A 25,885-nucleotide genomic window follows, 5' to 3' on the forward strand; every position below is an offset into this window, starting at 1 on the left:
CTGTACGTACTTGACTCACACACACACACACACACACACACACACACACACACTTATGTCAGACCCCCTCGCTTCTCTCTGATATTTTCTCCGCTACGTGTGTGCGCGCGCGCCCAAGTTGACGAGTCTGACCCAGGCGCAGGCGAGATTCTCAGTCCGGTTGCATTTTTTTCTCAATACCGTAGATAAGCAAATGTACACAGTGAAACCCTACTGGGAGTCCAACCCATGACCTTCCTAGCACTTCGCTCTAACCGTTAGGCTACACGTACAGCACTTTTACAGGTAATCCCAGTCAATTAAGATCTTTCTTTGAACATTTTGAGTATTATAATTTAAAGCCATTTTTGTCCAATTGAAGACTATTTAAACTTGCGTAAAATACTTTGTAAAGGCAAAACACTCTGTATTGTGTATTTTGGTGTGCAGCATGTTTGATTGGCCGACATAAATCACAAATAAATTCTGTAAATAAGTTTCAGGAGCTTTAGAATAAATGTGATTTATATTCTGGAAAATATGGTATTGAGACAATTTTAGACACTCAAGTCACACTTTAAAATGCAGCACAATAAAAGCAGCACATAATCATGAGAAGTGTGCATCTGAGGGACTGTACCAATGAGGTTGCTTCCTCTGTCCCTGGTGGACATCAGTACTCTTGTGTCTCTGTCTCTCTTCACCGAGGGTGTCATGACAGTCGTCCGAGATGCACCTTCAATATAAACCTACCAAAATATAGCATTCCAAACAAATACACAGAATAATGTGAGTGTGCAACATATAATGAATGATTATTTATTGACAGTTTATCTGTGTGAAGCTGCATTGATGTTCACCTCTCTATAAGTGCGGAGTACACCTGGTATCTCGTAGTACACTGTAACCGTACCGGTGTCTCTGGCTACAGCCGCACCAGTCCTGGACTCCACCTGCAGAACAGCACTGGACGACGAGCTCCACACACCTGACGCACCTGCACATGAGAGGAACAGCTCATATTTCCTGTCCCATGTGTTTAGAGATCTCTGTGGTACTCCTTACCGTCCTGATTGACGAACTGTGCTGAGAAACACACAATATCTCCCACGACCAGTCTCTGGGCTTCAGCTGGATGAATGGCGTGTTGAACAGGCAGGGCGAGGTAATCGGCGAGTCCGGACTGCTCCGAGTCCCAAACCGCCAGCAGAGTCAAACCCACATTCACCGTCCGTACGGTCAGTGTGTGGTTACTCGAACCCTTACCAACCTGCACCAAATCATCCCTGCAGAGTAAAACTCAACATTTGACCAATTCATTTGGAAATATATACAATATGTATAATGTAGGCTTTATTATATTTGACTATCATGATTTACTCTCCATGGTGTCACTCTGAACCTGTATTACTTTCTTCTGTGGAACACAAAAGGTGAAGAGCACAACAATCTGTTTAGGGAGGAAAAATCCCATTCATTTTTCAATCAGGTAAATCATTTTACTTACTGTGAGCTCGGAGGTTGTTAATTGATATGCTTTTGTTGAAGCCATCAGTTCCCGTCATTTCAACTTTTAACTTGTGGCTGCTAGTGTGCAATCGCATTTTAGAGTTCCTTATGTGCAATGAAGCGATTTCCATTTGTATGCCCACATTATAGAGATTTAGGACGTTCCACGTATTGGACAGAACAATAAAATAGTAAAAAAAAAGTCCCAACTCCACAATGCACATCGTCACACCCCTATAAAATTGTGAATGATCAATAAAAAAAGGGATGAGAACCAATGAGGTTTGATGTTACCGATGTAGCCGCCATATTTGATTTGAGAATGAATAAGGACTTACATTTTGTTCTGTTCATCGTACAAAGTAAACAGATGGCTTCAGAAGACTTGGAATATAACGCATGAGTTGTATTGATTACCTTTCCTGTGGTGTTTTCAAGGATAGTCACTTTCGTTATGGTGAATAATAAACCATGTAAACACAAAAATTCTCCTTTTGAAGAAAGTCAAACGAGTTTAGGGTGACATCAGGGTGAATAATAACACGTTTTTAAATTTTTGAGTGAACTATTCCTTTATCCAGAGTCAACTAGAAGTAATCTGTTTACGTTCTGCATTCAAAGACACACTGAAAAGACTTCTGTTGATCGGCTCTGTTTCCTGTATCACATGTGACAGTAAGTATAAGTGTTGCTGTGCACCTGTTAATGGAGAAGGTGAGCAGTGAGTTGTGGCTGTGTAACATTGCTCCGGTGTTATCATGGAAATGAACATTGAATGTTAGCACGGCTCCCAGCGGTATGGCAGACGCAGTGTCTCTGTTAGTGGTGTACAGCACTGGACTCGTGCTCAGACGCAGATATGACACAGTCACCACCTTCAACAACAAACACACAGCCGCAGCGCTCATGATTTGACTGGCAGTGCAAACACAATCACTTATGGTTAAAAATGATTGGAGATTATAATATTCAGTGTTAACATTTGTATTTTTAGGTTTAAACTTTATAACAAACCGCAAGTATGGAAAGCGTTTCAAAAATATATGAAATCAGCACAGTTGATTGTTCGTTGTTGTGAAGACTACATTACATTTCTAGAAATTAAATGGTTGATATTGGTCAGTTACCTTGACAGCGATAATGATGGTTTGATTGACGCCGAAGGATTCCTGTGAGCTGATCTGCAGTGATGCGGATCCTGTCATTGATCCAGAGGTCACATGACCTTTTTCATCCACCTGAATGACCGCAGCTCTGTCTGGACAGTCCAGCACATGATACGACAGATAGCCCACATCATCTCTACATACAGTCAAACAACAGAAAGACTGAAAATCCAGCAGCTCTCATTATCATACTGTGGATAATATCAGAGATATACACTACATGAACAAAAGTACATGGACACTCTTCAAATTAACAGGTTCGGCTATTCCAGATATTTTTCTGGTTTCAGACTATGTTCTTCTACCCCAGACTCAGTAAACGTGTGCACATGGGTATTTTTTTTTTTTTGTCCCTGTGTCCCCAACGGTATGTTATGTAAGCTATTGTGTTATAATTTGACATCATTTCAAAATATCCCATGATTCACAATGTGAAGTTTTAATGAACTCAAATTTGTATCTTGTACACAAGTTATTATTAACAGTAATTAGACAATTCACCAATCCATACTAAACAGCTTAAATGTTAAAACACTGAACTAAGAATATTTAGAAGGCTACATGCACATATTATTTGGAGTGCTCAACATGTGTTTTGCAGTATCAAACGATCAATTATGAAAATGTCTGAAAATTGAAATTCCTACTATCCCTCTATCCACCCATCCATCGTTTCATCCACCCACCTATATATCTTTCTAGCTTTCTTTTTGAAGGGCATAAGGCACAGTGATTAACAATGATAATTAAAAATGGCACTTCTTGTCCAAATGGTTGCAGACCCCTGCTGTACTTCATTTAATGTAAACACAATGTAAATAAGTTTTTACATACATTAATATGGTACCATACACATTAGTAGACATACAATGCAACAGTCAATATTATATAATATGAAACAGGGGGTCCCTCTACCAACCAAGGGGTTCTTGGTCTGATCAAAGTTAGTTGTAACAAATAATCTTAGTAGAACAGTTGTCGTCACATTACCTGTTGGTTTGTAGTTTCAGCAGCGAGTTTGGTGACATCAGCATCTCTTCGACTGGAACTTCTGGGTTCAGCAGCTGCAGTTTCTCATAAACCTGCATTCAACATTTCAAGAAACAGCAGGTTTAAACTGAGGCTGTCATTGGATTACAATTTATCAAATTTATTACATGGTATGCCAATTAATTAATTGAATTAATCACTTTGCATTGCATTCAAAATTATTTGTGAGAAAGCTCTCAAATAACAATAATACACTATATAATGATGAAATATATATATATATATATTCTAAAAATATGAATTTTGATCATTAAAATGCAATACATTTCTGTGGCAGACACTGAATTAATGAATCTGTCCAAAAGAGATTCATTATAAGGGCTTGTCTAAGGACACGTCAATGTACACCTGCATCAGACGGACGCTTTTGAAGTGTCTGTTACGTCATAAACTTGCCATTTCTGTGTCAAGTTAAACGAAGTTTGAAACATAGAAAAACACTCCTTGAGATCCTTGCCTTCGATTTGCGCTCCATCAAGCTGTTAGTACGCAGGAACGTGTTCTCATCTTGTGTTGTCTGCTCTTGGTAAATGTGGTTTGTTCTCTATATAACCTGTGCATTGCCTATACAGTGAGTTTCGCTTACTGCCCCCTGGAGAAAATAGGTGGCACTTCAATCTTAAATTGCTCAGATGGTTGGAATATTCCTTATTATGGTCCAGGGACACGATTATTTGCATTCATTTTTATATAATAAAATGTGTTAAATCGACATGGCTCTCTGTTTACCAAATTTAACTCAATGTCACCATTATAATGGACAAGAAAACAAAGAGTCAATAGAAAAAACAGTGAATAACAGATTAAGATGTGAGCACACCTGTATCTGTATCTCATCATGTAGTTCCAGTGTGTTGTCCTGCAGATGTCCAGCGAGAGGGATGCTGCTCTTCAGGACCACCTTCAGTCCAGTGCGTCCTTTACTCCTGCCAAATACACTCATGGCAAAGTTGTGCTCAGCGCTGAGCTGCACTGATGCCTGCAGGACACATCTGACTGTCACAATACAGTTTATCTATACTGTAATGCTCTAAACTGAAATGTTGGAAAATGTATGTTTTTTTTTTTTTAAATCAATAAGGGGGATCGAAATTATTGATGCTGTATTTCGAGACAACAAAAGTTACAATATGATTGTATCAGCAATCACGTTGCATGGCAAGTGATCTTATGGTAAGCAACCAACAACAACAGCACCATCAACCACCCTGTGATCAGAAATAAGCACATACATTCTCAATGAGGCACTGTACAGATAAGAGTGAGTGTTGTGACCTCTGCATGCCGTGTGTTGACGTCCAGTGTGTCTCTCTTCGTCACAGACCAGTGGAAGGTCAGACCAGGTACAGCATTCCCAAAAGAGAAGGGTGTTTGACTGCTGGTCAGTCCCATCACATACACCGGCATCTACAGCAACATAAAGCTTTATAACACACTCAAATCCTCTTATCAGAATTGTACATTCACAACTGAATTGCATATATATTAAATATGAATTCAAATCCCAATACCAACTCATTAAAAGGAAAGGGAGCCAATCCTTAAACTCTGAATGATTCTGCTTTTATTTCAGCTCTGAAATGAAAATTCGTGTTACCAGTGTTCCGGTCTTGATTCTGGTGATGGGGGCTTTGATTCTGATGGCCTTCAGCTGGACCACCTCAACATCCACCCGATCCTGTTAATAACAGCATAGAACTAATTTACACACAGATCAAAGCCAAAATAAATAAACATCACATCTGTCCGACTGTACAGCATCACCTGCGACACCACCACCAGTTTGCCCGTTTCTGTGTCGACCGCCTGAACCACACCGGCCACTGTCATGTTGCCCACAGACAGGCCCTGAACGTGTCCCAGACTGTTGACGGAGGCGATGTTCTCATCCGACAGAGAGAAGAGGATGTTGGACTGTGGCTGTGGTCCTCCTTCTGATGTGATCTACAAACCAACACATCAGAATGCTTTACGCACAAAGTGTGAATCTAACTAAACCAGTCAAGAAGTTTCAAGAACAATTGAAGCCTATTTTAGGACTATTGAGTGTTTTTGCATGGTGATATTATTTTCATGACGATTAAAGGTGCTGCTAGCGATTTTAGCCGTTCTGGAACTTCCACCAGACTTGGCCATTGATTAGTTACGCCCACTCTTTCCAAAACTCTGTACTCCGAAGACACGCACACACACACACACACACACACACACACACACACACACTTGGAGGCCGTTATATTAGAGCCGATAGACGGTGAAGGGTCCCAGAGCGTTTCGCAGGAGCATTACACGTACCGGCACTTATACGACCATATATAGGCTGACCTGTGAATGAGCACAGTAGTTAAGTTTCCATTAGGGATGGGACGATATATTGAATTTCGATATATATATATATATATATATCATGATCCAAAAACACGGTTTACATGATTCACACAAGGTCCTTAAAGTGCTTGAATTTAGCTTTTAGAAATGTAAGTACTAGAATACCTGAAAAAAAAATAAAAAATAAAAAAAATAAATCGCCTTGTTTTGATGAAAGGTGCTTGAGATTAAAATGGATATTTTCCTCCATGTAATGTGTGTCCATTAAAGATGAGACGCACGCCACTTTTTAATATCCTTTGTTCTTTACAGTTAGATAAAAAAAGTTCATTTTAATCTGATTAAATGCATGGATGTGCTAAAGAAACCGAGAGATTCTCATTGATGTTCGCTGAACCGGAACACTTTTTTTAGCATTTCTTATACAAATGAATGTAAACTCAATGTTATTACTTGTAAACGGTATACATTACTTCAAATAGTGATAGCTCATAATTATTATATATATTCATGATTTTATATTAATTCATATAATGTAGAATTTTTGTATTTTTTCAAAGTTAAATTTGGACTATAATAATGGTGAAAAACTAAATCAAATCTAAATATACACTTTCACATAGTTTTTCAGTACAAGGTTAGTTCAGTTCATTTGCTTGTTCTGCACCTGATCAGCCTGAATGTAGCCACTGTTTTTAAAAAACGCATTTGTTTGTGATCTTTTCTTTTAGAGAAAGGTATACGAGCAGACTTTGAGCATCTCTATTGTGTATTAAAGAACTTTATTTTGATGTGCAATTATGAGCATTTTGCTCAAACATTTTCAGAAAATAAAAACTATTCTGTCAAACGTTTAAGTGTTATTATATTGAATCGTGAACCTCATATCGCATATCAAACCGAATCATTAGATAACCCTATTGTTCCATCCACATACTTGTATGCATATTTTGGGATATCGCATTAAAACAGCAACAGAAGATGCAAATAAGATCTCCAAAATGCCCATCAAAAACTGATATGCCTGCACGATGTGGATACAGTTTTTATTCAATAAGAAGAAAATGTGCATAAACTATGATGGAAACACATTTACAATATAAACTCCTACTGAATTTATTAGGAATACAAGATGTGCATCAAAGTTTTTTTTACGATAACCAGCGCACTAATCCTTGAAATGTTGCTCTGGTGTCCTGAAAATCCAAAGACTGTGTAGAGTTTGTGGACAAAAAAATTTGAATATAAACTTGATATGTGCAGCAGACCAGGATTATTGACACTTTTGAAAAATATATTATAGATCTGCACAGTAAAGTCATAAGGACGGAGAAACACACGAGCCCGATCCAAACCCGAATCGTGTTCGTTACTGTCAAGCTCAAAAAATGACATAAAACACAATTAAAGTAGTTCATATGACTCGTGCATTTTATTCAAAGCCACTTGAAGACGTGTGATATCTCTGTGAGTCACAAAAAGCTGTGTTTAATAAGTAAATGTATAAAATACACATGCAGCTCCAGCATGTCAGTGAATGGCGCTGCTCTGTTTACACACACACAGCTATTTTTAACCTTCTCCTACACTATTTGAGTAACAAACCACATCACAGATGTAGATGCTCAGTAGTTCGGTTCTCTTATAATATGCATTTAGAACGGCACCAGAGGTGCATTTTACCAGAATTTGAATACGAAGTGAATTAAACTACTGTGAACTTGCCTACAAACAGAAATATACAGGACTTCCTGGAGAGTTCAGAATGTAAAAATAAAGCATGAGGATTTAAAAGTTAAAGGTGCTTCGATTGAGATATATTACTATTGTAATATATTATTATTTGTTTACAAATGATACTTAATTTGAATGGGTTCCAAAAATAACTGTGTGAATGAAAATTGAGCTGATATCATACAACTAAATTAAACAATTTTCTGACTTATGCTGGAATTACGGTTCATTTTGCTGCTACATTATGCAGTATACTTGTTAATAATACAGATTTTCTTAATAAGCTATACATTTATATTGCAATAATGTGTAGTTAGAGGTTTGTGTTTCTTTACATATTAAAGAGTACTCCCAATTAGATCTACACAATAATGTAATAACATAATAATTCTAAAGTGATTATGCCAAAAAAACAAAAAACACTGGTATCGGATCGGGATTGGTATCAGCCGATACTGAGATTTGCGTTATCGGAACAGAGAAAGTGGTATCGGTGCATCCCTAATGGAAACACGGCTTTATTCAATAACAGCGACTCAATACCATTCATTTTCAATGCGAGCACAGCGACTTCCGGCGACACGAGCTGTCGCGACCGTTGGCGCTAGATGTGGACGTGTCCAGCGACGCGACAAAGTTGAGAAAAGTTCAACTTTGGAGCGACTAACGGAAGCGACAGCCAATAGGAGAGAAGACGGGAGAGCTCACGTGATCCTTCTCTCTCTCTCAGCTCCTGCAGTAACGGAAAGATGGATGAAAGGCTAATTCTTGCTGTTAGAAATGTTCCAGTGCTCTATGATATGTCTCTTCTCACGTACAAGGACATTTTTAAGAAAAATACTGCGTGGAAAGGTGTATCTGAGATCGCGGGGATTTTATGGACCCAGACAGACTGGCATTTGCATTTTCGCCGCAGTTAAACAGCCGCTATGGCAAACAGCACGCCTTGTTTCTCATTCATCTTTGATATAAAGCATTTTATGTACTGATTCCATTTATATTTAGTCTTTTCCCTCCAAAATGTTTGTTTTTAGTGGCAAGAAAAGAGATTCGCTGTCAACAGCAATGGAATGGCATCAGTGAATGTCACTTATAAACGTTACTAGGCAAGCAGTAGTGGGAACACCCACTAGCAACTTCACCGCCAGCCACTGGCGACCTGCAGCGATAAAGTCGCTGGCAGAGTGTACGCACCTTTACAGAGATAGGCGTGACATTACGTCACACCTATTTTAATGATATCTGACAGGTAATAAGGACAATGTCTGCAAGTCATTTCATATAAAAACAGCACCTTTAAGCATATTTCCCCAGCAAATTCTCAAAACTCTAATGACAAATGACATTATTTTAATTGTACAGTACATTTTGTAAAATACAGTTTAATTTATTTCAAAAATCATTGCATCCAGACAGGATGATTTTCATTCCTGTATTTAAGTAATTAAAACCATTTATTTATTTATTTATTTAGCATAACAGATATGGGAATTTAGAGAGAAAATGTTCTAAATTGTCATGAAAATGATTTCACAATGGAAAAAAAATACTAATCTTAATTGTCATAGAATAGGCATCACTTTAAGACACATATAAATGATCTTTTTATTATTTGATTTTGGGCTAAAATATAGTCTCAGCGTCAGACAGCACACCCACAGATCTCCAACCATCGACATTTTTACAGATTTCACACAAAATTGGAAATAAATGTTCTCGATCTAGTAAGCGCTAATATGATTGGCTGGTATTAAGCAACTTCTGTGAGTAAGGGCACATAGGCTACATATATCAGTCTGCCAGGAAACAAAGTAATATACATAACTTATTGAATATCCAGTACATTGGATATCCACTAGCAGAACTTTACATTTTGCTTAGTTTTCTTTGACATGTATTCTGAAGTTTTTTTTCTTCTGTACAATACTACACTTCAGGTCTCAACACATTCTCCACTATTTTTCCATGTTTTCTGTACAAATGTTCATGGAGACTACCAAATAATTTCTCCATTACTATTGAGGTATAATATTTCTCAGATAACCTCCGCCTCTAAACAAAACATGTACAATATGAATTGATTGATTGATATGTCAGTGAGAAGACCTCTTCCTGTCAAAGTGGGCAGTTCTTGGCCAGAATACCCCACATACCTTTTACTATGCCAGACTAAGTGAAATGAGATTTAGGCATGTGCTTATGAGATCCACCCCAGAATATATTACCTGCATCATTGCCCCAATAATTAGAGTGACTTTCCTGGGCAGCAGTCTGAAGGGGGGAAATACCTACAAATTATAGAAAGAAAAAAGAAAAAACATCTATTAATACTGCATCTGTATGCAAACACTTCATCATCATCATCATCATCATCATCATCATCATCATCATCACATTGATAGCATGAGATTTCCCTGCTGTAAATAATCCTAAAACTGAACTATAAACATTATTTTTGTGTTAGGCAGAACAAGCTCCGTGAATGCATGGAACAGGCTTACTTCAACTTGTTGTGGTGCAGAGGTGATTTTCCGGCCGTTTTTGTCTATGACCACAGCAGACACACTGGTCTGACCGATCACCAGCCCTTTCACCAGGAACGTGCCCGTATCCTCCTCTGATAAATCTGACAGAGCTCTGACGAACAAGACAAGCTCATAAGCTCTCACAGACAGCGGAGAAATGAGTTGTTTAGAATTTATTGAAAAGGTTACTCACTGCAGAGAGATGATGGATGAAGCTGCCCTCAGCTTGAGGTTCATCACAGAGAAATATTTGGACAGGAAAGGCTTCTTATTGCCATCCAAAACTCGAACGTACGCCTTCACTGACTTGCCAATCTCCACCTGAAACGATTGTGTCATTATTTGAATCTCATCTTTCATATCAAACTCATTTCATAATAACATCCAGCACATCATAGCAAAAGTTATACTATGAAAGGAGTCATTCAAAATATCTCAATACAGGGACAACAGGTCAAATATAACAGCCTAAAATTAGTTGTACACAAGTTGTAATTCTATAAAATATATTTATTCAACATTAGTTCAAATGGTTTTAGCTACCATCTTGTAATCAATTTCTAGATGAATTCATTTAACAGATCTTATTTTAGTCTTTGATTGGGCATCACTCACCTTGTCAACCACCCGCACATAAATCTCCAGAATATCAGAGATGTGGACTGTAGCCATAGTGGGGGATGGAAAGGTCAAGCAGAGGTCATGAACCATCACCTGCAAGACCCCCGCCTGTACTGGGATCACCTGAGGTACACAAAAACCAGATTGCATTCCACTTTCGTTCAATAGATTTTACAGCGCGTAGGGAAGAACGCAGAGTCTGCAGTCATTTGAGCTCATTAACACATAGAAAAATAAATTACAATTTTGATTGATGAATCTGGTATTTCTGCAGTTATCAAAACTTTTATACATACCAGGGATGCAAACACATGTATGGTCAAAAAAGAGAGAGGTAATCAAAGCCCTCGCCCCGCGGAAAATATCCAGATACTTACATTGTCACCAACCCCTGCCATCCCCGGCCCACCCCTATAGGCACATAGAGTATTATGAAATACTGAAAATCAAATACACCGACACAAATTTGGAATTTCAATTTCATTTTTTAATTCTGAACAATAAACTCTTATTTAACTATCTAGCACTTATTCTTCTTGCTTTACACCTCCTTCCTCTTCTTCCTGGCCACCTCCTGCAACGTATCCAGGGCCTTCCGTCTGGCTGCATTCATTTTCTTTTCAACATGTTTGAGATGTGTCTGCCCCTCTTTGGCCAGAGCAGTGGTCTTGGCCTTCTCGGCACTTTCACATGTAGCACTGCAGCCATACTCCGCCTGCCTCTTCTGCTTTGCCTCCATCCTCTTCTCTCTGTCGGTCTTGTCCCTTCTCCCTCCCTGGGGGGGTTGTTTTGCAGAGACGGACTTATCTTCAAATGGAACCATTTATTTTTAAGTATTACGGCTGTATCTTAATGGCATCTTTTTATTAATGAAGGCCAGTATCATTGATATTTTATTTAGTATACTAAATTTTAGGGTTATAAAATAGTCCGCAATGCATAAATTATAAATTAAATTCGATTAATCCTTATTAAAGCTACAAGCATTCTTTAGTCAAAGAGTAGTTAGTAGTTTTCTCTGTTCCCTTTGTTCTTTGGTTAACTTTACTGACAGACAGAATTAGTGGCTACTGTCACTTTAAGATCTACAGCTGGTGACAGGATCTCACGCGTCTCATTCTCTCACTACTCTTTACTTCCATTTAAGATTTTATTTAACTCATTTAAAGTTAATAATGATTGATTCTTGTGAGGATACTCGACAAAACGGACATTTTGGCATAAATGTGTGTGTTATTGTTCGTTCAAGCCGAAAGAGAATTCGATACTGGTTCGCGACTTTTTGTGCCTCGTGTGTGTGTGTGTGTGTGTGTGTGTGTGTGTGTGTGTGTGTGTGAGGAGGACATTTACTGAAGTGCGTTCTCTTTTGTCTTGTCGCACATTAATGGTTTAAAGCATTTGGTGGACAAACTAATAACTAATAAGAGCTAAAGAATGACAAAGAACGGATGCAGCGTTAATTGTGTTAAATATTTTAAAACATTAAAGCTGGACAAAAAAAAAAAAGAAATCGCATACGTTAACGTTGACAGCACTAAAGGTGCGTACACACTGCAACGTTACTTGTCATACATTGCTGACAGAAAATAAAGCGGTTTAAAGTGGACTCGTTTTCATGGTAGGCCTACACATAATGTTTTTTTAGTAAGCTACACAGAATGTTCTACATTAAATATTTAACTAACAGTCTGAAGTTACCTAGCAGCAGTGTATGTTAATGTTAGCTCAGTCAACGTAAGGCTAACATCAAAAGGTGTAGACAGAAAATATGATTATGCTGACCTGAGCTAATTTACGAAATCAACCAACTCACATCTCCTTTCTTTTCATCCATGATGACATTAAGTCACCTAATGTTGTTTCTGGAGTTCTGCGCTCCATGCTTTCACCGACGACGCTAACGTGAGGTATGGATCTCAATCACACCAGGACCCGCCCTGCTCTGCTTCTGATAGGCTTGTGACGTTAGTTAGAGCTGCGCTCCTCTCATATGATTGGTAGGTGAAATCAATTGACTCGAAAATATTAAACCGCATTCAAGTTCCCAGTTTCAAATGCAGCCGTGCGGTATGCACGCTCATAATGGAAGCGGCGCACTTGTTTTTTCCAAGCGCGTCCGTGCCGAAAGTGCGTCCGACTGTAATTTGCAGCCTGATTAATACATTTTGCCTGCGCCGGAGGCCGGACCTGCCCTCAAGCCGTAAATCCGGCCCCCGGCCGGAATACTTTAAGCCCTGGTTTTATCAATTGGCCCCATGTTGATGTCATCTCTTTTGAACATGCCAATGCCAGTCTTGCCCCTAGACCTCAGGACATATTTCACAGTCTGCACTGCATCAAAGGTGGAGATCTTCATGTTAGATCTTTTAGCGTCAATCACATCTCCCATGAGACTAAAGGAGGACTCTACCAGTGGCCCATGGAAGATGGAGAGGGCACCTCTGATAACCAGGCTGAGAGCTGGATACTTCCCCAAACTCATGACATGGGCCCACCACTTCACAATGTCATCTCCATCTTCATACTTGGCCAGGTTAGGGTCCACATTGTACCTAATGATCTCCTGGGTGATGTCACTTTCTAGGGGCACTAAATGTTTCATGATCCTAGCCAACTCTTTCAGCTGAAGAACAGCCTGGGAATGGCCTCTTACCACAGGATCAATGGAGGACAAGGCCTGTAGGGTCTTACTTTTGAGAGGTAGCTTGTTCTGCATGTACTTGCCACAAGCTGTGTATGCCTTGGTCACCTTCCCAATAAAATCCATGATTATCTGCAACACATAACATACAAAAAACATGTTTATCCTGAGTTCATACTCAGGTTTCATGGCTGCAGCACAATGGCAAGTTTCTCAATACTGTTTCCCCTGTTCTGAACCGCTAATGATAAAATGGAAAGAAAATTAAAATAAGTAGTAAACTTTATTTAAAATACTAACAGGATGCTTTGGATGGGCTGCAATCAGGTCTTCTGCAACTTTCCCAATGTAAATCTGGGAGTGAAGTGTGTTATTGGCCAAGTCCAATTCTATCAATTTGTTTGGCGACATCTTCAGATGCTCGGGCTTGATGAAGCAGGCAAGAAAGTTGATGAACACTTCAAGTTGCTTGTCATGAAGCTTGTGAACCAAGGTTTTACTTCCCTTCAATGAACATAAAAATCACATTTTTATAACTGAACTTGCTGTTGTTTTTTAATAGACATCAGAATCATTTTACTTCTGTTGAGTTGCATATACTGTATAGAAAAATACTCACTTGAAAGACCATCACGTATTCCTTCAAAATTGGGAGGACACTAAGGTACACACTAAGATTCAGGTCCACTTTTTGGTTTTCCACCCAAATCTTCTTTACAATTCGGGCCTTCCTTTTCTTCCCCAAATCAGTCATTCCTTCAAAAAGAAATCAAAAAACAAAGATACAATATATAGATAACAGTGCAGATTTAAAGTTTGTGCAATACCAATGGTATACATAAAATGTTGCAAAGATTGTAACAGTAGGAGTACTTCTTAGGCTAATAAGATATAATAATAACAATTTACTTGGGACAAAAGTGTCTGCTAAATCATAACTATAAAACAGTAGGTATAGATGTACAACACATTTTATTCATCTGTCTCTCACATCGACAGACACATACAGCATGTTTACTACTAAATACTAAGATTCAATAGTAGGATTTTAGTTCCTTCTTGACCATATAACAATCTTTTACAATATATACATACACAAACATACCCTTCTTGCAGAGATCCTGGTGAATAAACTCGACCCTTCGCTGAGCCTTGTCACTCACACTATGATCTCTGTACAGGTCCTGTAATATTTCATTGTACAGTTCTTGGTCCTGCTTTCCCATAAATCCAAAGTAGAGCACTCTGAACACAGGTAACATTCTTTTAGTGTTGATCCCTACATCATAAGCTGACAACCAGCGATGGGATACAAATCGCTGGGGATTGGTGGCAGGTATGTCCAGGAACTCTGCTATTTCTTTCAGGTAAGCCAACTGCAAGTAAAGTCATAACATATGTTACATTACTAGCAACACTCAAAACAGTTAATAAACTAGTTAGAAACTGATTTTTCATAAAACATTAAATGCATGTTCAGATACCTGATCTGATGCCCATTGATGGTCTGTGTGGATGTCTGCAAAGTGCTGCTCCAAGTAGTTTTCAAAAGGTTCTGCAAATCTCTTTGCAGCGTTGTTGACATGATGGCAAGAGTCACCATCCACATCAAGCAGAGTGGGACAATGCCTCTCTCGGATCCTTGTCTCCAGCCCTGATTTGCTCCCGCGCATCACGTTGCATGAGTCTAGCATTATGCTGATTAGGTTCGACCAAGGAATGTTCTTTTTCTGAAAAAAGTCACACATCAACCTCTCCAAACTGGCTGAACTGACTTTTACAACTTCAAGGGAGCCCAGGTGTTCAACCACAACATCATTTAACTCTTTGTTGAAGTAGCTGACGAGCATAGAAAGGACATTCTTATAACTACTGGAGGTACTCTCATCCACATTCAGAGAGAAGGGGTATCGTCGTAAGTTAGAGAATGTTTTCTCTGCAAATGTATGGCCCATACCATACACCATTTTGTAAGAAGCTGCAGTGCGGGACAGTTTAATTTGGCTAAGGGCTGCCTTGTCTGCAGCTAGACACTGGCTTAACTCCACCAACACAGGTGCCATTGTCAAAGGTAGAGAGTGCTCAGCAATAACTGCCAGGACCATTGCCTAGTAAATAGAGAAAAAAATACATAAATTACTCATTTAGTGATTCAGTTTAAATTAATTTTAAACTAATCTCCATTTGCTTTGTCCTCATTATGTACTCATTTCCACAAAAATGATTTTTGTTTAACTAGTCTTCAACACACACACACACACACACACACACACACACACACACACACACCCCTACCTCTCCATTAGCAATGTGACTACACATGCACTGGAAGCTTAACACTTTCCCTGATCTTTTCTGCTGCTGAGACCTGGTTCTGAGTAGCTGGTAAAGGAACTTCCTTACTGAGGAGTTGTGCCACACTTTGAGTTGATAAGATTGAGGTCACTGTTTGTGTGTATGGATGTCTGACAGTGTGCAAACAGGGCATGCACTCCTCTGTTACTGTAGTTAATTTCCTTCATGCAGAGAGTGCATTTAGCACAAACCTTTTTTTCAATTTTCTTAAAAAAGTCAGACAGTATGAATGTGTGTTTGACTGCATGGACCTTGATTGTAGTTTCAAGTTTCAGCCAAGACCAATTCCAACTGCTTTTACAGCCTCGATCCATCTGTTGCACAAGAAGTGCCTCACTTTCCTCAATTTATCTCATTCTGCCAATTAATAGAGTTGAATATTTTTGTAAAACTGTATCATAACGGAGTGCAAATAGTTCACTCTGCCCCTTTCCACAATGTTTTGTTTATATGCTGCAATATTTCTCGTTCATTCTGGGGTTGCCATAAAATGTAGAATGTTTGGGTCCATCAGTGCCCTGCGCTACTTAAAAATCATCGTCAGCAGTCTATTTCCGTCAATTTACATTTAAAAAGGGACCTCCTTAAAAATAGCAAAACTATTTTTTAGTAGGATCGCGTAAACAAAACGTTACTATGAGAAAATCAAGGACCCGGATATGGAGAAAAAAGTTATGAGAAGTAATGCTTGACGCAGTGCTGCTAGCTAACCAACAGTAAGCAAAGTCAAGGGCAATATGTCTAGTTATACTACAGGGCTGCTGAATGCTTGATTATGATTGGTTGAGAACGTTCTAAGGTGTGCAATTATTTTCAGGGAAACGCACGACTATAGTTTCAAGTAGGTTTGACCGCATTACCGTTCCATATCACTGCGCGTTGTTAACTGTAATAACGGAAAATAGGATACAATTTATAACAAGAAAAAACATGCAGCCCCATGCCCTTGATCTGCAATTTTCTATGTCTAACTTCACAATCAATGAACTAATAATAAATAAAGCATATAGTCCTATCTATGATAAACAGAAAATTAAACTGAATATATAAATAAATTAATAGTCCTGCTGCACGGGTTTTCGTAATTATTCCAGATAATATAACAAATAAATAATTATTGATATGGCACATAAAAGCCGGGCACACACTTACTCTAAGGCCAGTTATGAATGTAATTTTATACTTATGACTGATCATGCCCAAACGCGTGTTCAGTCGGTGTTCAGAGTCGGCGTTTAAGACCTGCTACAGTCGATGGAAACAGTCAGTCTTTAAATGTTTCAGCAAGTCGTAAGTGTGTCCCCATCATTAGTCTGCTATCAGTGGCTCAAACCTCCGTTCCTAACTCTAAAAAAACGTGACCGCATTACCACCTCGGGTGTGCATTATTTTTTATAATAATTCAACGGCCTGTCGTCAATTATTCCTTACACATTAACCATAGTAAATCCATGGGCATGCATGCAGCATTTATCTAGCATTAGCCCTAATCTAGCATTAACAACAACATTGGAAAATCGGTAACGTAGGGTTTAATATTACTGTACAAGATAGGCGATAGTAACGTTAGCCAAGTCAGGAATTTAATATTAAAATGCATAACGTGCAAACGAACATGATTATAGGCGAACAACTTTCTTGCGAACTAGGTTACGCACACACACAACATATTACCTACCCAATTGAAATAGGCATTGTTGAAATGTTTAATAAATTACATGACTAGTAGATTATATAACATTATAAATAAAAAATATCCTTACCTCCAGTGATCTCACCAGTTGCCAGTAAGACGGGAATTTGCGGCGCCGAACTCTGGTCCTCAGGGAGAAATTTGTTGAAGTGGCAGTTACGCAGCAAGAAGAAACACTAGTGGCTCACGCTTGCGCGCATGATATGTTTTGGCTATTTACTTGTTTGGTGGATGCAATCCAGAATTACTGTTGGTGAAATTATAATCAGACAGACACCCCCCTCTTCGAATCTGCACGATTCACACAAGTCACCCAAACTGACGTGAAAAAAGCGGGAGGCGCCGAAAAGCGCGCTGTTTGCATCCCTGACATACACTGGTGGTCAAAAGTTTGGAATAATGTACAGATTTTGTTGTTTCAGAAGGAACATTTTACTTGAATTCACCAAATTTGCATTTAGCTGATCACAAAGTATAGTCAGGACATAATAATGTGAAAAACAACATTTTTGATCAAATCTAGACAGCAGTCATCACTCCAACACTTCATCCTTGAGTAATCATGCTAAATTGCTAATTGGTGCTAGAAAATCACTTGCCATTATATCAGACAGAACTGAAAGCTATTTGATTCATTAAATGAAGAACATTGTCTTTGTTTGTTTTTGAGTTGCCACAGTATGCTATAGACTGGCATGTCTTAAGGTCAATATTAGTTCAAAAATGGCACAAAAAAAGAAACGTCTTTCTCTAGAAACTCATCAGTCAATCATTGTTTTGAGCAATGAAGGCTATACAATGCTTAAAATTGAGATTTAAAAAAGGTGTACACTACAGTCTTCAAAGACAAAGAACTGAAGATTTCAACCAAAGGTGTACACTACAGTACAAAGAACGGTCTCTAACAAGGACAGAAAGAAGCGTGGAAGGCCAGATGTACAACTAAACAAGAGGATAAGTACATCAGAGTCTATAGTTTGAGAAATAGACAGCTCGCATGTCCTCAGCTGACAGCTTCATTGAATTCTACCCGCTCAACACAAGTTTCATGTACAAGAGTAAAGAGAAGACTCTGGTGCAAGCCTTATGGGAAGAATTGCAAAGAAAAAGCCACTTTTAGAGTGGGCAAAGAAACAGACATTGGACAACAGATAACTGGAAAAGAGTGTTATGGATCTTAACCCCATTGAGCTTTTGTGGGATCAGCTAGACTGTAGACAAAACACATCTATGGCAAGTGCTACAGGAAGTGTGGGGTGAAATGTCACCGGAGTATCTGGACAAACTGGCAGCTAGAATGTCAAGGATCTGCAAAGCTGTCATTGCTGCACATGGAGGATTTTTTATGTGAACTCTTTGAAGTCGTTTAAGAAGTTCAGATTTTTTTTAAATTGTAATTTTTCACATTATTAATGTCCTGACTGTACATTGTGATCAGATGAATGCCACTTTGGTGAGAAAAAAAAAGAATTTCTTTCCATAAGAGCAAAATCTGTACATTATTCCAAACTTATATATATAAATAAACATACATCTTGTTACACTATATGCACTTTAGTAGAGAAATTGATTAAATCAGCTTTATTTGATCAATTTAGTTGTTCATTTTGAATGCATTTCTAAAGCAATTCAGACTCTCTTGCCTCAGGCCACCACTGGTAAAAGCATTGAATGTTATCTTTTCATCAAATATAAAATTAGAATTTTTTTAATTCAGACTAGTGTGCAAATCTTGAGGAATATCTGTTTAAATGTCACCTGAGCAATTCCCTGAGACTCTTGGAACGAAACATCAGCGATTCCAGCAACACTTGTGTTGACATAGAAATAACCGGAACCCTCTCGCAGATTCAGATCAGCCTGCAGATACAAACACATACAGTTTAAAGCACGGAGTATGAGCTGAGAGCAGAGAAAACAATGGTGGGAGCAAGAGGTGTTACCGTCACATCAGGGTGGTTGTACAAGGTGATGGTGTCAGGGGTTACTCGCACATCCTCCACAAGCAGCAGCTCCAGTGTGGAGGAAATGGCAGTCATTGGATCAAACTATCAAACACACACACATCAATCACAACTATATTTCATACTGAAGCTCACTAATGACTGCATATTTTTGAGTAAGTGGATTTTTCCAGGGGCATAGCAACAATTAGGGGATAAGTGGGACATGTCCCTCTCATGTTTTAAGAAATGATACATTATAGAATTTTGGTTGACATGCAAAGAAATTGTGTCCAGAGCAGAAGCCTCTGCCGGCCGGTCGCCTCAACAATAAACTGAACCAACAAATGTGCATTTGTGCAAGCTGTAAACATGAATCTACCTTGGCAAGAGCTCACTGATTTCCTTAAAAAACAAAGTCATATTTATAGTCACCTTTTCAATAACGGAATGAAATGAGGTTCCTTTAAAACTACATTTGGTCGAGGGTGTCACACTTGGCGACTGTAACTTTACCTTGTGAAAGCATGTGATTGAGTATTTATCCCCTCGAGACTTTCCGCAGAACACGTAGGTCCATATGCAGTTTTCAGAGAATAAAGAAATTCCTTTCAATACAAACAGACTGTTGTGCCTCTGCTTTCATTATTCACTTTAGAATCCATCCCCAAAAAAATACAAAAACACCGTGACAGAATCATTATGGATAACAATCTGCAGTGCGATCGCAAATGAAAACGTTCAGATCAGCATGCCGTCTCGTCAGTTCTTTAGTTTGAGAAGCAGCTCATTGGCCACATGACGAGAACACAAGAGCCCGCACCCATAGGCGGAAATCGCGGGGGGGTCAGGACCCCCCCATCTGAGGGTTGTCCCCCCCTAAAATATCATTATTTTAGGGGGGGGATTGTAAATAATATAATCATATATTCTTAAAATAATTGTTTAAGAAATAAAATACAAATGGAAACGGGGCAACAACAAAAAACCCTTGGTGTCCCCTTCAAAATTTGCTCTTGAGAATTGTTGTTTATTCCCCCCCCCCAACATTTTGATGAAATTTTCGCCCCTGCCCGCACCGGTGACAAAATAATTTTTTTATGTGCTGGAGCCAATACCTCAGCAGGGAGTCCTGATGGTCAAGGGATTAAAGCTCTGGAGGTTGTTTTTAAAGATTTCCTGTTTCAGAGCCATATCAAAATTAAAAGCTTTAGCTCAAAAGAAAAAGAGGGTCAAGTGTTACACATTTTTTAATGATATAGATTGATAAATTCTGAGATTCTCAGCCTTAGAAACTGCAGAAAAATCACAAAAACACATGCCAAAAATGAACTTTCTTATTTGACATATAAATCAGGGTATGAATAAGATAGCTCCATATTTTTTTTACAAATCTTGTGCTGATACGACAAAGGAGTCTAAAGTTATAATATTACAAATATAATTTATCATAGTGTCCAAAAAAAACCTCCATGTGTCCAAAAGCCTCTCAAAACAATAAAACATATCAACTGTGCATAAGAACTAATTACACATGCAAATAAAACAATGATTCAAGGTATGCTCTCTCCAAAGCATGCAGACATGAGTAATACAGTTCCATTCTCTGTCATTGGGACCATCTCCTGGTGGCCATATGTACTTAGTGAATGATCCTCCCAGCCCATATTTGGATGACTTCACCCTCTGGTTGCAGCTATCTGAATCCTAATATGATTGGTTTAGAATTCCATGATGCTGAAAAACTTACTACATAATTTTCGATGTAGTCATCTGATCCAAGAAAGCTATCATGTTTTTAGCCAGATAGTACATTGTGCTTCGTGTGGATTATCTAATGATCTGTGCATCCAAATATGTTGTGTGGGGGCTTGTTTTAAAGATAATCACCTCCTCTAATGATATGTGATATTCTAATTCTGTTTATTTTTCGTAACAGAAAATGCAGCATAGAGTATAAGAAACGCCTGTATGCATGTATATAAAAGACATAGATACTTTGTTATTTCTCATTATATTTTTGTCTGTGAGTTAAACAAATAGGCTGGTTGTTTTCTGCTCTTTGAAAGCTTACCAACATAACACACATGGTTATTCGATCAGTTTGACATTTTTACCAATTACAATAATATGTGCATTGCAAAATTATGAATAAATTATCAAAATGGAACACTTCTGATTTGTCCACAATTTCAAAGCACTTGTTCAGTTTTGGTCATAATGCCTATATGCACTGCAAAGTACAGCTTCTAAGCTTTAAAACAATAACTATTTTGTGTTGGTCAAGACAGTAGTGATTCATATTTTGATCATTTTTTTTCTCTGCGAGCCCTCCAGCAAGTTTACAATGTCCCACTTGCAGACGATAATGCACGCTCCATCACTCACCTACTATCCAGCAATTATGTGAATTAAGCTTATGACTGAAAATCACTGTACAAAATGAAACTACAGTACAGAAATTAAAAAGGAATATTCTGGCTTCAAAACAAAAATAGGCTTAAATCGACAGAATTTGTAGCATAAGGTTGATTACGACAAAAACATTTCAACTAGTCCCTCTTTTTTCTTTAAAGCAGAAATCTGGGTTACAGTGAGACTTACAGTGGAAGTGAATGGGCCAGTCCAGAAACATTAAAATACACTGTTTCAAAAGTATAGCCACAAGACGTAAACATTACATGTGTTAACATGATTTTAGTGGGATCAAATATCTGTTCGCTAATAGGGTAAATGGGCCTTGCATTGACATGGCAACGATGTTGTAAGATTGGAAATAACTTTACAATGAAAAGGTTAGCAAGTCATTTTATCACACAACAATGTTTATGTTTTGTGTCTATACTTTTTTTGGACTGGCCCTATTCACATCCATTGTGAGTGCGCACTGTAATCACCATTTTTACTTATTTTAAAATAAACCAGGGACAAGTCAACATTTTTGTGGTAATAAATATTGTTATACAAATGCTTTTGATTGAGCTCAACTTGTATTGAACACTGTAATGGACATATGACACAAGTAAATAAAAATAAATAAAAACTCAATAACAGTTTTAACACAACAGTAAAATTTATGAAACACTAAATTTTAAATCCAAACACTAGTGAGCTGCCTATCAACATTTAAGGCATCATGGGTGCACTCCCAACATGAAGGCTTCAACAAGTAGGCAGTAGAGCTAACGTCTAACAGTATTTTACATGCAACAACAAAATGGCAGACAGTGCGGAGGGAAAAGTCCAATTTAAATAACTACATTTTATTCAGTATCGAAACCTTTGGGTTATCTGATATCTGTCAGGCAGTAGGGACATTTAATGTGTGCCATTCCAAAAGAGCATGCTGCCTTAAATGGTTGTCAAACTATCAGCTTTTCAGTTTTCTTTGGTGATTTGCTTTGTTGTTGGCAACAGTAACTGTGGTTAGAGAATATCAGTCACTTCCTGCTGAGGAAATGAAACCGTTCATGAGCTCATGTACACTAGAAACTGCAGTTCAGCCACTCCCTGCATACTTGGTTCGATCATTTGGTTCAAAGGGCGGGTATCAAGTGGACTCTGTTGCGGTTCGCTTGTGCACACCAGAGTTCAGAAAACCATATTTACACCAGACAAACAAAATGAACTCTGTCATCAAACAGATTCAGATGCACACCAAAAGCTGTAGTGTGAAAACACCCTGACATAACCATCAGATTGATCCTGCAGAGGAACCTACCCCGCTGGAAACCACTGCTGCCTGCAGGTGGGATGTTTGATAGCCCACTGCCGTCACTGTGATTGCTGCAACGCCTGATTCATGATGCACAAGAACTGTCTGACGACCTGCACAGAGTTCATCAACATCATCTCATCCCATTAATATACACACAGTCACTTCTCCTCATTTACAGTCTGAAATATTCATTGAAGGTACCGTGCAATTTCATCTGTTTGTTGTCACCCTCGTCTAAGTGTAACTGCATGGGCATGGTCGGCTCAATACTCGCCAGCGGCACTTTAGATGATTCCCAGATGATGCTCAAAGAGCTGAAGTTATCAAACCTCCTGCCCTGCTGATCAAATGCCGTCACGTCCAGCTCTGGGTTGTGATAATTAGAAACCGGCACCTACAAACCAAATATACAAACAGTCTTGAAGTTCACATTTAGAGATTAGGGAATGCAACAAATCTGGTTCTGATATTACATTCCACTTAACGATACCAGTTCCTTAAAGCTGAAGTGTGTAATTTAAGCATCATCGAATGGAATTGCAAGAATAACATAGTTTTCAAAATGTTTTCTGAATATGCCCCCCAGCAGACCAGTTGATGAAACAAACAGAAAGGCCCAGTGCAAACTTACTCCATTGGTTGAGTCAATGCTGTTGTGTCAGGCTGGGCGGGCCGCTCAAACATATAGTCCAAACATTTTTGGTGCCAATGTATGTTGCACATTATATATTCTTTCTGCACTGGATCTGAATGAGAACTAGTTCTGGATTCCCAATTCAGTGCATCTGATATGACTCCAGATGTGTGTGTGTGTGTGCAGTTTGAGTGCTCACCACTTGTTTGTTGTGCTGCAGCAGTGGGCAGGACACATCCAGCCGTGGGTTTGTGTAGACAGGGGTCAACATGAGACGTGATGGAGGTGCACACACAAACTTCACCACTGCTGGTTCTACTGCAGGGAACGGGTTTGTCACGGTGGGCTGGTTTCCGACGGTCACTGCTAACACCTGTCAATACACAAACATTTCAACGACCATCTCAAACATATCAGTCAGCATACATTTCTACAGGATGATTTTTACAGGATATAAAGTGGGGTAAATAAAATAAAAAAAAGTGTGGCAGCACTTTGAAAATCTGGGATTCTAAATTGAATTTAAACCTGGAAATTAGGGCTGTAAACTTTACTTGACAATTTCATGATTAATTATTCCCATTCATGGTCAATTCAGACTCAAAACAGACATTTTGAGCGCAACAGAATGCAGAAGTATTGAGACATGTTAAAATTTTACATGGCAACTCACAAGGCATCTTCAGTATCCATTAGTAGAGGCGAAATGCTGCAAACCGGAAGCATGTTCACTAGTGGTCTCAGACCATCTATCACATACCTGTTCTCCCAGAGCTCGACATGTGGCTCTGAGCAGATGTGTGGAGTATGCTCGAGAGGCAGGTCCATACAGTGACAGTGCAACACTGGTGTGGTCTTCAGCTGTCAGGTTCCTGAAAAACTTGGATGGTTCTAGGACCCACGGTCTGGGGCCACCTTCAAAGGTCATGTCTTTGGAGGAGCCCAGCGTCACCACGGCAACAGACACTGGGTCAATCGGCTGACAGAGGAAATAAATAGCATTATGTAAATGTCGCTGCTCATTTCTTCTCCTTTGTAACTTCTGAAAATGATAACACATCTAAAAGAAATCACCTTTAGAGGAGGGTAGGCAGCAATAGTGATCTTTGCGCTGAGGTGAACGTTGCTGTAGGTGTAGCTAACCAGCAGGTGGGTGTAACCGGGTGTCAAGGCCTTCACTCGAACCCCGCTGCAGTGACCCTGACCAGGAGCGAGTCGACCTGAACACACAAACACAATAATACAATTGTACAAATATACACAGCGTTCAGAAAGGCTATTTTGTTTCCCATCCAGCCAGACACAACAACACTGACTTAACCAGCTGGGGACAGTACTATCTGTTTGCTTGATCAACGGCAAATGAAGGGTGTAATCGGAAAGCTGTTTGAAAATGTTTTTTTCCAATTGGAGGTGCAGAAATGACACACTTCAACTTTCAATAAGGAACCAAAAGGTATCATATACAAGTAGTTCAAACAACTCGTGTGTCATATTCCGTGATTTCTGAAGGCATACAATACGTTTTGGTGGTGGAAAAAGTCTGAATTTTACACCATTATTCAGTGAACATCTAGATGCAAGTTCTCGCATGAACGTGAGCCACGGAAAGAGAAAGTCATGAAGGTGAGTATATGTAGAGTTTCAGCTGAACTATCAGCTCAACCTACCATCCAGCAGTTGAAAGACACCGTGGCTCTCCATGTCCACCTGCATGTGAAAGTGTGAACAGTCACTGAGCGTCACTCTCTCTTCACTCAGTTGACCGAAGATCTGCAGCGGCAGATCCAGATTCAATCCAACACGAGCCTCCACAGTGCACAGACTGAACTCCATCCCCACCGGCTCGATCACATACACCTGCACCACAAACATTAACATGAGAACAGCAGTCATCAGTCAGCTTTAAATACATCTCAAACATTCTGGATACAGTCTGTTCTAAACCTCTAATAACCAAAAGTATTCATTCAACTTAACCACTGAACG

The 25,885-nt window shown here is 38.9% G+C and overlaps 1 protein-coding gene across 2 annotated transcripts in view; it reads right to left on the bottom strand.

Moving 5' to 3' along the window:
• LOC127618981 (nuclear pore membrane glycoprotein 210-like) overlaps window positions 1-25,885 on the bottom strand; it is a 54,016-nt gene that overhangs the window by 6,990 nt on the left and 21,141 nt on the right. For both annotated transcript variants that reach the window (XM_052091687.1, XM_052091688.1), the window contains exons 13-34: window positions 25,567-25,756; window positions 24,971-25,116; window positions 24,657-24,875; window positions 24,096-24,269; window positions 23,464-23,656; window positions 23,266-23,372; window positions 19,545-19,649; window positions 19,360-19,461; window positions 10,907-11,035; window positions 10,485-10,612; window positions 10,268-10,403; window positions 9,992-10,054; window positions 5,469-5,648; window positions 5,302-5,382; window positions 4,980-5,111; window positions 4,525-4,683; window positions 3,645-3,736; window positions 2,616-2,790; window positions 2,188-2,363; window positions 1,045-1,265; window positions 840-976; window positions 620-728 (exon numbers count right to left, since the gene is read on the bottom strand). In XM_052091687.1, coding sequence (XP_051947647.1) covers window positions 620-728; window positions 840-976; window positions 1,045-1,265; window positions 2,188-2,363; window positions 2,616-2,790; window positions 3,645-3,736; window positions 4,525-4,683; window positions 4,980-5,111; window positions 5,302-5,382; window positions 5,469-5,648; window positions 9,992-10,054; window positions 10,268-10,403; window positions 10,485-10,612; window positions 10,907-11,035; window positions 19,360-19,461; window positions 19,545-19,649; window positions 23,266-23,372; window positions 23,464-23,656; window positions 24,096-24,269; window positions 24,657-24,875; window positions 24,971-25,116; window positions 25,567-25,756 — 3,154 coding nt within the window. The remainder of the gene's footprint in view (window positions 1-619; window positions 729-839; window positions 977-1,044; window positions 1,266-2,187; window positions 2,364-2,615; window positions 2,791-3,644; window positions 3,737-4,524; window positions 4,684-4,979; window positions 5,112-5,301; window positions 5,383-5,468; window positions 5,649-9,991; window positions 10,055-10,267; window positions 10,404-10,484; window positions 10,613-10,906; window positions 11,036-19,359; window positions 19,462-19,544; window positions 19,650-23,265; window positions 23,373-23,463; window positions 23,657-24,095; window positions 24,270-24,656; window positions 24,876-24,970; window positions 25,117-25,566; window positions 25,757-25,885) is intronic.

Source organism: Xyrauchen texanus, chromosome 25 (assembly GCF_025860055.1).
Source record: "Xyrauchen texanus isolate HMW12.3.18 chromosome 25, RBS_HiC_50CHRs, whole genome shotgun sequence".
Taxonomy (NCBI): domain Eukaryota; kingdom Metazoa; phylum Chordata; class Actinopteri; order Cypriniformes; family Catostomidae; genus Xyrauchen; species Xyrauchen texanus.